The 13,351-nt window shown below is 43.4% G+C and overlaps 1 protein-coding gene and 1 long non-coding RNA gene across 4 annotated transcripts in view; one reads left to right on the top strand and one right to left on the bottom strand.

Moving 5' to 3' along the window:
* The window catches only part of LOC120102261 (uncharacterized), a 257,361-nt gene that overhangs the window by 50,997 nt on the left and 193,013 nt on the right, over positions 1-13,351 (bottom strand). The gene's annotated exons all lie outside the window — the stretch shown is intronic.
* Positions 10,718-11,671, top strand: Or10ac1 (olfactory receptor family 10 subfamily AC member 1). The gene has a single exon (NM_001000852.1). It carries the CDS (start codon positions 10,718-10,720, stop codon positions 11,669-11,671), a length of 954 nt encoding a protein of 317 aa, NP_001000852.1.

The raw sequence follows: 13,351 nt of genomic DNA, 5'->3' as shown, positions 1-13,351 counted from the left end.
CCTCTTTTTCCCCCAACCCATATCCAGCCCATTAGGAAACCATGATTGCTCTGAATTTAAAATATATCCTAATCCAATGTTTTTCATCAATCTACTGCTAATCTGATCCAAGTCATTTTTCTACCAATATATATGTAACAGAATTTCCTAACCTCTCTCCCCTGAGTTCTTCCCTGGTCCCCTACAATCAACTCTAAACACAGCAGAGGAAAGGAAACTTGAATAATATTTCAGCCCTCAGTCTTCACACAAAAACCTCTCACAAGGTACTTCTTACTGGCTTCTTACCACCCTCTTGCCCTTCCTTGTGCTACTCTTCGGAAACGCTGGTTTTATCACAGTGACACAAGCATATCAGGCCTATTCCCCACTACACAGCCTCAGCAGAGGCCTTTCTCACATGTTCCCCCATGCCCACATGGTTCACTTCTCTACATCAAATAAAACTTCACCTCAACCCCTTTAAAGTTCCACATACCAGCTCCCACATTTTCTTTCCGCTTCTACTTTTTCCTATTAGCTTTATTAGTTTCGAATACAGTATACAATTACCTTAATGTAATTATTGTCTATTTCTTTTTCCTAGAATGTAAGTTGTATACAGGCAAGAATGTTTAACAATTTTGTTGTCTGGTCACCATCACCCAAGTTTTAAGTCAATACCTGGAAGCACATATTACCTTTCAATAAACATTTGCTAGCCTAATAAATAAGAGATTGATTGAGATAATTAATTAAAACCAGTCAGCTCTTAAGAAATATGATTCTGGTGCACATATGGTCATGAAAGATAATGACAAAGCCATCAAGAGCATGTATTCAGTTCTGTTTTTTTAGGGTTCCCTGCCTGAACTGTCTCACTCACATAGCAGGGTCAAAAGAATTGCTTAGATTAGGATTTTCACGGCTCTTTTCTGGGGACCTTGTACATGTGTGGGAGCTAGGGGATTCATTCAGACATCCTAATCCTAGTTCTCATTGCTGAAACTGCTAGAATGTTGTCATCTTGGACCTCCCCAGTGCCTGACTTTCTGCAGCACAGTCTGAGCTGCTGCTTGGAGTAGCATGGACACATCAGAGAGGAATTGCCATGATGATAGAGAAGAAAGAAACACTCTGGGGAAAGTGTGATGCCAAAGGGGAGGACCAGGCTCTGGGCAGATGGGCAGCTCAAAATAGGAAGTCATTTCTCTCTGGACGACTACAGAGTTGTACCTTTGCCAAGCTCCACCCTGGTCTCCAACCTTGAGAAGAGACTTTGTGGGGATAATTAATCACAGAATATTTTTGCTCTTGCCTTCCCATTGGAATGGACTAGTGTACTCCGTTTTTCCCCATCACCTCAACTCTCCAGGGACATAAAACAAGCTAAGATTATAGCTCCAACCAGACACAATTCATCGGAAACACCTGGGACAATCCTCCATCCGGGTTTGCTGTCTCCCCACTTCTCATTTTTTCTCATCCCCATCAGCATCACCATCTCTTGTCAGTCTCCCTGTGTTTCTCCCTTTCTTTCCATACTTACCCACTGCAGCATCTGCTTGCCATTTTACCCAGGATCTTGCCAGCCTCTAGAGACCATGACCTGAGTCACTTCTTCAACATTCCCAAGCCATCCTGCTCTGAATTCAGGTAAGCAGAAGACTGGTGATGGATTTCATAAACAAACAACAAACAGAGAGAGAGAGAGAGAGAGAGAGAGAGAGAGAGAGAGAGAGAGAGACAGAGAGAGACAGAGAGAGACAGAGAGAGACAGAGAGAGAGAGACAGATACAGAGACAGAGACAGACAGAGAAAAGAAGAGAGAAAAGAAGAGAGAGACCATAGGAATAACAAAGTAAAATATGTTCTCATTGAGTGTGCACTATAAAGATAGCACTGATGAAGTAGGTATCCATTCCATTACCCCATCTTCTCTCTGTCAGATCTAATAGCTCTCTCCTCAGGATGTTACACAGTGCACATGTTCAGTGTGCTCTCATCTGCAGAGCTCTGCCTTTCTGAGTACACTGAGGTATAGTATGAAGCAACCATAGGCGCCAGGACTATGCAGTTTCTTTCATTTTATTTATTACTTTGATTATGTGCTGACCCTCTTGTCTCTGCTTCCCCATTCACAAGTAGGAGATTTTTGTGTCCCTGTGTAAACAGAGGCTTTCATGAAGAGGGGAATCCAAAAATGCATGGGTCCCATAAGATAATTTGTAAGAAGACAAAGAAGGAACCATGCTTCAGTTTTTAGAGACAGAAGAGAGAGTATTCAGGATGACCAGGTCTAAGGTCATTGTTCAGCTTTATGGAAGTCGAAACTTTACCAATGACAAGAACAAAACAGGAAAGACTCCATTTATCCCTTCTGTTTTGGAATGAAGTCCTCAGGTCCTGGGACCACACCTATCATAGGTCTTTCCACTGTGGAGAATATAGGTCCCTGTCCAAGGCTGGCTGCAGCAGGTTGAACAGCCTGCATTGATCTTATTTAATCTAATTGTTTACTGTCTTCTCATAAACTTGGGGGTCAAATTCAGACTGGAAGGAAGTAGAAAAATGGAAAGTAAGGAAGAAAAATATGATGCATTCATGATCACAAAACAGCCAGATGATTCCAGGAAGCCACTTCCCTCAGAAAAACACTTATCACAGAAATAAGCACTTTTTTCCCCATAAGGGCTGACCTTTTTATTTGTCTGTTTTCATCTCAGTGAACATGTTCTAGCAATATTGAAATAGTGTTGGTTTCCCTCCCTATACATCTATATTACCCACCATTTACCTCTAACTCTGTGGCCAGCAAGGAAGAAGAACCCATCTTTTAGAAGGAGAGCCTTTCAGTCTTACAAGGTAGCCCCTCTTGCTGTCTTGTAGCATGACAAAAAAAAAATCTAAATCAGGAGTATTTTCAAAAATCACCTTCATAAAAAACAGTAATTGATTTAAAAATAAATTTTGTAAATGAACCAATTTTCTAACAGAGCAAAGATATTGATACTTTCCAGTAAAGTAAGTGATCCCTGGACCTAAGATACTTTTCAAAATCTAACAACACAGTGATCACTCATTTCCTGTCATAGGGTTGACCTTCACAGTGTCAGAACTGGGGCAGTCTCTGCACCAGACAGTTTTTATGTAGAACATTAAAGTGCTTGGTTTTGAAGCTTATCTATCTGCCTCTGGAGGAAGCCTGTGTTAAAGACATTCATTAAAATGGCTGCTGTTTCATTCAGGGAGAGAATCTCTTTCAACACATCAAAGGCAGCGAGCCAGCTCTACAATCAGTAGGGCTCCTAGATTTCCATGGTTCAAAGTTCCTATCCAATTGAAGGTAAGGGAGAGCAGGATGCCTGGAAAATATCCTCTTCCGAAAGTCCTAATCCCACACAATTGATTTTTGGAAAAGGAGAACAAAGCATGCAAAGTATCCAGAGTGCTTTAAACAGATACACTCAGTACTGTATCCTCTAAACAGATGAACTCAGTAATGTTGGGCCTGCTCCCTTTGAATCATCAGGAAGCATTAAGTCTGGGAAATATTAGTCAATGTCCATGGTAGCATGTTGACCCAGAGCTGGACAAAGGTCACCTATGTGGCTACCATTTTAAGAACTCATGGGTAGCCACAAAAACTGTCAAGATCACCTCATCTGTATAAAATGTAGGATCTTTAAATACTTCAAAAATGCAATAATGGGAAGAAAGCAAGAATGTCTGTGTAAAACAAAAATTTCTCTGTTAATTCGCTTAGCTGCTCTTAGGGAATAAACATGACACCAAGAAACTAACAAGAGTTCTTACACTGAGACTCACAAAAAGCCTTTGACAAGGTCTCATGTCATACTCAGGAAGGATTTAGCAAGCTACTTTATCTTGTAAAAGAAACAAAGCCAGTGGATAAAAATGCCACACAGGCAAATAATACATCTCCCAGGAATCAAAGCTGAGATCATAAATAGCTGGAAAAAAAAGAGTACACAATGTAATCACTAAATCGAGATGTGACTCAGCAACCCTGAGTAAATAAACTGTCACACTGATGGAAAGACACCACAGGGAATGTTCGCATTAGTAAAATATACCAACACGAAAAGCTTAAATTCAAGGGACTTTATTCCACAATGTTTAATTGAAATATATAATAACATAAACATATAAAATTAATGCATTTCAAGACATCTGACATAAAACAAGGTGAAGGACTAGAAAAAGCAGCTACTACAGTCACTTTTCAGGCAGAGCCCAAAGGCTAAGACATCAATGTAGAAGCGAAAGTTACATCTCAATATGTGAGTTACTTTCTTTGTGGTAGCCACTGTGCTGTGGCTTTTCCTTTTACTATTCCTAATCTCTGTAATGACTCTAGGTAGCTAATGTCATCACCTTCATTCATATAAAGAGGTGAAGCATCAGAGAAATTGAGGACCTTGCCCAAAATTAGTACAGCTGGCAAGTAGTTAAGATGATATTTCAACTGAGAAATATATATAGCTGGTGCAGTGGCATAAAGATAATTACAAACCCAGGAGAAAAATAGTAGCATAAAGATATTGTGGTAGGTAGATGCTAGCTAGAAAGAAAGAAGAAAGAGGGAGGGAAAAGGAGGGGTGGAAAGAGAAAAGAAAGGTGGGGTAGGAGAGAGGGAGGGGAAGCAGGGAGAGGGTACATAGATAGTAAAGACAGAAAATGTAAACAGACAGACAGATGATAGGTAGATAGATAAAGAGAAAGAGAGAGAGAGAGGAGAAAGAAAGAAAGAAAAAGAAAGAAAGAAAGAAAGAAAGAAAGAAAGAAAGAAAGAAAGAAAGAAAGAAAGGAAGAAAGGAAGGAAGGCAGGCAGGCAGGCAGGCAGGCAGACAGACAGACAGACAGACAGACAGACAGACAGCCAGCAGAGATCTATAGATTGTGGATAAAGTAATCTGTAGCTATATCTATTTATACCCACCCAGCATACAATGTACACTGGGACCTCAGGAAGATAGCAAGCACACAGGCCAAAGAACTTGAAGTATCGGACTAGTCAAGGGGTGAATTTTCCAGGAAAGAAAGATGAATACTAAAAGGATAATAAACCTAAGGCTTCCAAGTAAGAAAGCATAAGAGTAAGACTACCCACAGTGTGCCTGTATGCCTACTGTGTGCCAAATCTGTTCTAGAAGTGTCTCCACATTCTCTGTGGAGTCCTCATCAAATTTCTCTTTTGTTGTTCCACAGTGAAGCACCAAGCCTGTAAGAGTTAGTTCATTTGCCCCCTCCTTTCCAACTCAGGCATCCAGAAAACAAAGTACCCCTAAACTGTGAGTGTTCCTTGTCCTTCAGCAAAAATTAAGGGGGAAAATAAAACATATTTTGAATATATGTTATTTCTTTAAAAAAAAACACCAAATAAATTATTTCACTATCATTTATAGAAAGTCTTAGATCAGAGGCTGAGTCCATTCAGGATATCCAGGTTTATTCATAAGTTGTGAAACTTGATTTATTTTAGGACAAAGACTTCTGCTATGGCATATTTCTTATTAGTTCTTTTGTAAGTTAGGATGCTAGCTTACAAAAAGGATAGACAAGTGAGTTTCAGTCTAAACTGTAAGGCAATTATTACACACACACACACACACACACACACACACACACACACACACACACACACACACTAGAACTATTCTGTCAAAAGTACTGGGACCAGTCCAGTTCTGCCCACAGCCATTATTGAAGCTCCAGAGTGGGTAGCTGTCTCTCTGAGACTCACATGAGTTTACTAAGGTGTGGAATCTACCTTGACTAACCCTTAATCTAACTTGATTAACCCTTAATGCTGGAGAGCTTAGCATGTATGGAACTCTCAAATGCTGGAGGAGTCTGACTTGTCTGTCTCTCCTATCTCCTCTTCTACTCATTATACAACTGTGCTTAGCAGTGCTTTGATTGGCTATTGAAATGGCCAATAAGAAACATTATTATAACAGATCATTTTTATTGCTCTATGCAGCAAAAATTGAATCCAAGGTCAGAATCCCTAACCCAGAAAACCTTCCAACCACATCCAGATGTCCCGGGCCACCAGCCAGCCATGACTCTGTGGGTGTTTTGTGAAGCCTTACACAATTAGAAACAAGAATCTGCTAGAACAATAACAAGACCAATGATGAATGTCAAAACTAAAGAGAAATTATTTTTAGGTTTGCTCTCTTAAATTATCTGCATTACTGTTCACATCCACTGTCCTCAAGAGAAATGTCAGTGAAGATAAATCTGAGGACAAAAATGTCTGAGAGTCTGGGAGTCGTTTCTAGTCTGCAGGAAACCATAGAAAAGAGATAGCATATACCTCTTGTGTGCAGGCCATCTGAGGCAGCATTTAAATGAGAAGGGCCACATAAAGTTATGATGTTCGTTACGTATATAAATTGTGTTATTTGAGTTCACTGAGAAGCTGGCTCGTGGAGCAGGACTGCCCCTATCCCATTTCAGAACCACAAGCTTACTTGTCTCAGCATGTCCTCTAAGGTCCCTTGTCTTAGATGGGATATGTCTCCTAATTGTGTGAGAGAGAGGGAAAACAGCTAGAAGATGAACTGTCTGCCACAGAGGTTGCTATTGTTTATCACATGATGTAAAAGTGCCTATAGGGATAGAAAAGAAGCCAAAAATTCAGCCATGGAAAATTCACCATTCAGGAACAGTCAGCTGGCTGGCTCAGCTCCCTGAGTTGGTTTCTGTTGGGTGTTTTGAATGCCTGATTTGTTGACCTTGTCTGTATCTGGGGCTGGTTTTCCTTTGACTTGGAAGCCTCTGCAGAGAAGGCACTCTGCTCTTCCTGAAATCTATGAGCAATTGTATCTGGCTGTCTCAAAGGGGCTACTGCAGTCAGTCTTTGCTTTCTGTGTCTTGATTTGATTATGTTATATCTGCTGTTATTTGCTCTTTTATGTGGAAGCCTCACTCAAGGAGATGTTGCACTATTCAGACCTCTCTCTAGTCAGAACATGGGCTGGCTGCCTCAAAATACCTACTACCAGCCATTTCTGCTGATTGTTTTTTATTAATACTGGAGTTCTTTTTAAGAAATCTTTAAAGATTTATTAACTTTTATTTTATGCATATGCATCTTTCCTTTATGTATGTCTGTGTATCACATGCCTGCCTCATGCCTACAGAGAACTGAAGAGGGCATTAGGTTCCTTGGAACTGGAGTTATAGTTTTGAACCACCATATGCATGCTGGGAGCCAAGCCCTGTGGCCTTTGCAAAGACAGAGGTGTTCTTAACCATTGAACCATCTTTCCAGCTACTTCTGCTGCATGTTTTGAGCACCTAATTTATCAGTGGTGTTATAGCTGTTTTGTTACTTATTCTTTTACTTTGCCTTGATAGATACTTAATCAAGTAATTCAAAACCAAAAGTATAGCCATCACAGACCATTGTCTAGACTATGCAGAACAAATGTATAAAACCAAAAGTTATCCGGTGCTAAGATGCTTGGGTGCAAATTTTGATCTAGCATTAGCTAGTTAGCCATAAGACATTCGGTTTCCTCACCTATAAAGTGAGTGTGGAGAAAACTCCCACTGGGTTGTTCTTAGGTTAAACGGGTTATGCTTCAAGTCCTCATGATCACTTTCCTAGAACCCTCTTAAGTGTTCATTACTCTTGTTGGTGTTATTAATTCCCCAGAAAAGTGAAATTTTCCACCTTTATCTTTATGAGAGAAGGTGGCACAGGCATCTTCTCCTCCTCCTCCTCCTCCTTCTCCTCTTCCTCCTCCTCCTCTTCCTCCTCCTCCTTCTCCTCCTCCTCCTCCTCCTCCTTCTCCTCCTCCTCCTCCTCTTCCTCCTCTTCCTCCTCCTCCTTCTCCTCCTCCTGCCTCTCTCTCTCATTCTCTCTCTCATCCTCTCTCTCTCTCTCTCTCTCTCTCTCTCTCTCTCTCTCTCTCTCTCTTCCCCTCTAGGTTGGAACCACTGAAGCTTTGGAAGAGTCTGTGCCACCTGCCTCTGTGCTAGAATTAAAGTTGAGCACCACCATGCCCAGTTTCATTTTCATTTTCTTAGTCTACTACAGTAGCTTACAATCCTGGGGTTTATATCAATCCCTCCTGAAGAGCTAAGCAAAGCAGAAATAACCCCCATTGGTCATGTTCAATGAGTTGACCCATTTGGTTTGTTTTAGACAGTCTCACTTTGAAATGTGTTTCTTCTTGAGCAACTTAATGCAGGTTCTTGATCCATCACCCAGTGCTTATTGTCGTTGGTCTGGTTTACATCATGAAAATGGAAGAAATTAAAAGAGATTGTATCTGTCTCTCCTTCCAGAGCCCACTCCACTCTCTTCTCTTCAGAGATGAAAAGGAAGTGGTAAGGAGGCCAGCAGAGGCAGCTCAAGAGCTGTCTCTGTCTTGAGCACTCCAGAAGGTTTATCTGCCTAAAACCTGAAGACACCAATTCTGTCTCTCTGAACTTCATTCCTAATGCTACAACATCTGGCTGAGAACGAGCACAGGACTCAGGTTTGTTGAATGTGTTCAACAGAGGAAAAACCCATCTGCCCCCCCAAAGGAGGGAAGGGTTTAAACTCCACGGGAAGTGAGTCTCAAGACTATTCCTGCCCCACCCACCTCCACTAGACTAAAATGTGTTAACAAATGTTCCCACCAAGCACTACAAAGAAAGAGCATAGGATGACACCCATAAATCAAAACTCTCTAAAAGGTGCACTCAATAGCAAAAGCCATTCTCCTTGCAGTTCTTTCATTCAACAATACGTGGCTGTTTTCACCTGACTTCACCACTCATGCACCCTGACATGAGGCCTATGAACAAATTACACAGTCCATGTTGATTAGAACATTGAATGGCTGGAATCAAAGTTTAGAGCAGCAACTGAAGGAATGGCCATTCAGAGCCTGACCCACATGTGGCATAAATATATATATATATATATATATATATATATATATATATATATATATATATATCCACCAAAACTAGATAAGATTGATGAAGCTAAAACGTGCATGCTGAAAGGGCCATATAGATCTCTCCTGAGAGACACATCCATAGCATGTCCAATACAGAGGTCAATGCTATCAGCAAACCACTGAACTGAGAACATGACCCCCTTGGGGGAAATTAGAGGAAGGATTGAAAGAGTTGAAGGAGCTTGCAACTCCATAAGAACAACAATGCTAACCAACCAGAGCTTCCAGGGATTAAACCACTACCCAAAGACTATACATGGACTGACCCTGGGCTCCAACTGCATATGTAGCAGAGAATGGCCTTGTTGGGGCACCAGTGGAAGGGGAAGCCCTTGGTCCTGCCAAGGCTGGACACCCAGTGCAGAGGAATATGGGGGTGGGGTTGGCAGTAAGGGGGATGGATGGGGGAAATACCTGTATGGGGGAGGGGGAGATGAGGGGCACTTGGGGACAGGGGAGCCAGGAAAGGGAATAACATTTGAAATGTAAGTAAAGAAATATATCTAATAAAAAAAAAGGAACATTGAATGGATGAGTCTGGAATTAAATGTTTAAAGGACATAACGAAATTGTGATTAACATCTGTTAAAAGGTCAAACATCCTCCTGCAGGCCACACAGCCTTCATTACACCCTGCATCTGTTTCATTCAGAAGACTCTGAGCAGCGTAGTAGACCTTCACAATGATAACGTTTCCCAACTGTTACTTATAGCTGAGACAGCAGTAGTAGACCTTCACAATGATAACGTTTCCCAACTGTTACTTATAGCTGAGACAGCAGATAGAGAGAAACTGGGGTCTGATGACGACTGTGGACGGCACTGATCACTTTGAGAGTTGAGCCAGCAAGACATGCACCACTTTTCCTCGAGTATCAGTCACAATGTGTGGTGAATTTGGATCCTGACAAGTCCAACAAGGCCCTCTTATAGAGCATCCTTGCTCCCCAAATGTCTATTCCAGTGTGTACCATGGAAATGGGTTTCTGCTGAACTAATATATATTATCTGATTGAGTCCAGTGACCTCCTTCCAGAACATTATATGGGCTGTGGGGACTTCCAGATTCTGTCTCGGAAATTCATTTTCTTTCTTTCTTTTCTGTCTTTCTTCCTTTCTTTCATTGTTTCTTTTTATTAATTTCTCTGAGAAGACAAAGCCTTTATATCCAGCCCCAACCCCAGCTCAGTTATGTTTCCCTTTAAAAATAAGAAGCTGCATGAGATGATGATCTGGAAGACCTGTATATATGTTGTACTCTGTGACTCCATGACATACCTCAGAAGGCAGTTCAGAGTGATAGTTAACTAAAGAAGAGGATGGAGAAGTAGAGAGGAGAGAGACATTTCCTGCTTTGGGATACCTTGAAGTCTAAAACCTATGATCATATAGAACCCGTAAAATAACTCAAATGTGGCTGGTGCTTGATTCTTTGTGTGGAGGTTAGGAGTGATGTGACCAAAGTCTCCTCTGGAAAGCAGAACTCCTCTGGAAACTGCGATTTGAGAAAGCAGTTACTTCAATTCTAGTGTGGAAGGCAGGAAAAGCCGCAGTATTTAGTAAAGTGTCCCTCTGGAGATGTGGTAGGGAAGAGGGACCAGTAATGAACCGTGGACCATTTCTATAGCCACCGCTCCCTAGTGTTCTAACTCCCAAATAACCCTTTCTCAGCCGTCAGAAAGGCCACCCCCACAGGCTCACCCTTCCTCTGCTTCTCTCCCACAGGTGCCGCCTGACTCCAGTGCATGGACAGCCCCAGCAATAGCACCATATCCCGTGGCTTTCTCCTTCAAGGCTTTTTTGAGTTTCCGCATCTGAGGCCCCTTCTCTTCCTGGTGCTGCTGGCTGTGCACCTGGCCACTTTGAGTGGTAACCTGCTCATCCTGGTGGCTGTGGTCTCAGTGCCCAGCAGGCCACCCATGCTGCTCTTCCTTTGTCAGTTGTCAGCCATTGAACTCTGTTACACGCTAGTGGTGGTGCCCCGATCTCTAGCCGACCTGAGCATGCCTGGCCATGGCAGGGGCAGCCCCATCTCCTTCCTGGGCTGTGCTGTCCAGATGCAGATGTTTGTGGCACTGGGTGGGGCTGAGTGCTTCTTGTTGGCAGCCATGGCCTATGACCGCTACGTGGCCATCTGCCACCCACTGCGCTATGCATCCATTGTGACCCCAGGTCTATGTGCACGACTGGCCCTGGCCTGCTGCCTTGGCGGACTAGCTGTATCCGTGGGACTAACGGTGGCAGTGTTCCACCTCCCTTTCTGTGGCTCCCGCCTGCTGGTGCATTTCTTCTGCGACATCACCGCCCTGCTGCACTTGGCCTGCACACGGAGCTACATAGATGAGCTGCCCTTGCTAGGAGCCTGCCTGGTGCTGCTGTTGCTGCCCTCAATGCTCATCCTGACCTCCTATGGGGCCATTGCCTCTGCCCTGCGCCGCCTGCACGGTGGTGGAGGCAGACGCAAGGCTGCCTCGACCTGTGCTTCACACCTGGCTGTCACCTTCTTGCATTACGGCTGTGCCACCTTCATGTACGTGCGGCCCAAGTCCAGTTACTCCCCGCGACTGGATCGCACACTAGCGCTGGTTTATACCAACGTCACACCACTTCTATATCCTCTCATCTACAGCCTGCGCAACCGGGAGATCACTTCTGCCATTCACAGAGTCCTGGGGCTCCGTGGATCAGGGTCTATGTGAGCCCTGATAAGTGGCAGAGGCCAAGACAGAGAGGGGAGCTCCCACATGCTGAAGTGTCCCCTAGTGTAAGACTCCTGGGAACTCAAGGGTGAGATTCAGGAATAAGAATTTGGAAACTGCCTGAGAAGAGACACAGGGGGTAACTGTGTCCTTCATTCCATCCTGGAGGAATATCAAGAAGTGGAGAAACCTTGATCTACATTGAAGACATCCTTTGATCCCTGTCAAGTTTCCCCCATAATTCCCAGGCCTGTGCAAGCCAGTGACTGACTTAGACTCTGCCTGTGTTTGGAAGGACAGATGTGACGAGTAACAGCATACGGAGAGAGTAGCTTGGAGACCACTTAATCATGCTAGACTTGTCAAGGCTGGGGGGAGTTGTTCCAGAAGGCGTCTTGGGGCAATAGGTGGCTACTTGGAATACTAGAGGATAAGTAGGTGTTAGCCAGAAGAGAAGGATGGAGAAGGCACCAAGCAAAACTGGTTAGCAAAGGCTGAAGCAAACTGAAAAGGATCTCAGCAATGGCCGGAGGATCTGCACTGTGAGCTGCTGTCCTCCCCTGCCCTTTGTGCGATAGCTTGGATGCAGTGAGACAGACATAATTGGGAATCAGTTTCCACCTCCTGTGTGGGAGGCAATGGAAACCGGTTCAGAGTTCCTGCATAGAAAATTAGATATTTCTAGAAGAGTAAGAGATGAAGAAGTAGAACATCAAAATCTGGGCAGAAACGGGCTTGGGGACCATTTCTAACCCAGGTCATTTGCTTAATGGTGTGCTATTGCTGAAATGAGAGCCCAGGCACAGAAGCCATGGAGGAAAGACCTTGTCACTCTGTTTTGGTATGTGGCTGGGACAAACATGGAAGATCACGATAGAGCAGAAAAGACACACACCAAAGGTTCAGGATGCAGGCTCAAGAAGATGAATCAATTGGGGATTGTAGGTGGCTGTTGAGACTATGGGTGTGGCGGGTACTAGACAGGGAACATAGATAAATGGAAAAGAAGAGGTTGAGCCAGTACCCAGAGGCAGATACATGCACAGAGATAGAGGTAAGGAGCAGTCAGCAGACTAGAGGGTTGCTCCCTGGGCCTGCGTCTTCCCTCTACCTTTCCAGACTCAGTTGTCTCAGGGCAAAGTCTAACTGATCCACATGACCAGACACAGGTAGCAGTCATGAGAGGTGCCTGATGGATATTAAGCTATCTAAAACAGCTTTTGGAGAAGTGATTGAGTCACCTGGAAGTCCACTGACAGCCACACATGCCCTACTTGTTAACTTGATTCTCCTTAACCCCCACTGTGAATGCCTACAGGAGCAGGAGGTGGTAGGAAGAAAAGCACATGCTGTTACAGGCCCTTTCTCCCATAAGCAGCAGAGTCTTAGGACATTACATGTGTTTTCTAAAGACCATGCGTGCATAGACTTGCTGTCAGAATGACTGATCATTATCTCAGGGTGACTGCTGCGGTAACCATCATCCAGTGTTTTTGAAGGAAACTAGCATAGGGGTCTCAATGACACATTTGGCATTCACTTTTGAGTATGTGGGGGTATGTATATGGTACAAAAACACTTGTACATTAAGGAAGTGACTGAGCAATATGACAAGGAGAAAGAGGTGACAAGTGGGGGTCTGTAGCAATAATCCATAGAAGAGGGCATAATGGTCTGAAC

The sequence above is a fragment of the Rattus norvegicus genome, chromosome 4 (assembly GCF_021556685.1).
Source record: "Rattus norvegicus strain SHRSP/BbbUtx chromosome 4, alternate assembly SHRSP_T2T, whole genome shotgun sequence".
Taxonomy (NCBI): domain Eukaryota; kingdom Metazoa; phylum Chordata; class Mammalia; order Rodentia; family Muridae; genus Rattus; species Rattus norvegicus.
This window is presented reverse-complemented; position numbering and strand designations above follow the sequence as displayed.

What these genes read in the sequence shown, in the direction of transcription:
- Or10ac1 (NM_001000852.1), top strand. Translation starts at nt 10,718, where the DNA reads ATGGACAGCCCCAGCAATAGCACCATATCCCGTGGCTTTCTCCTTCAA.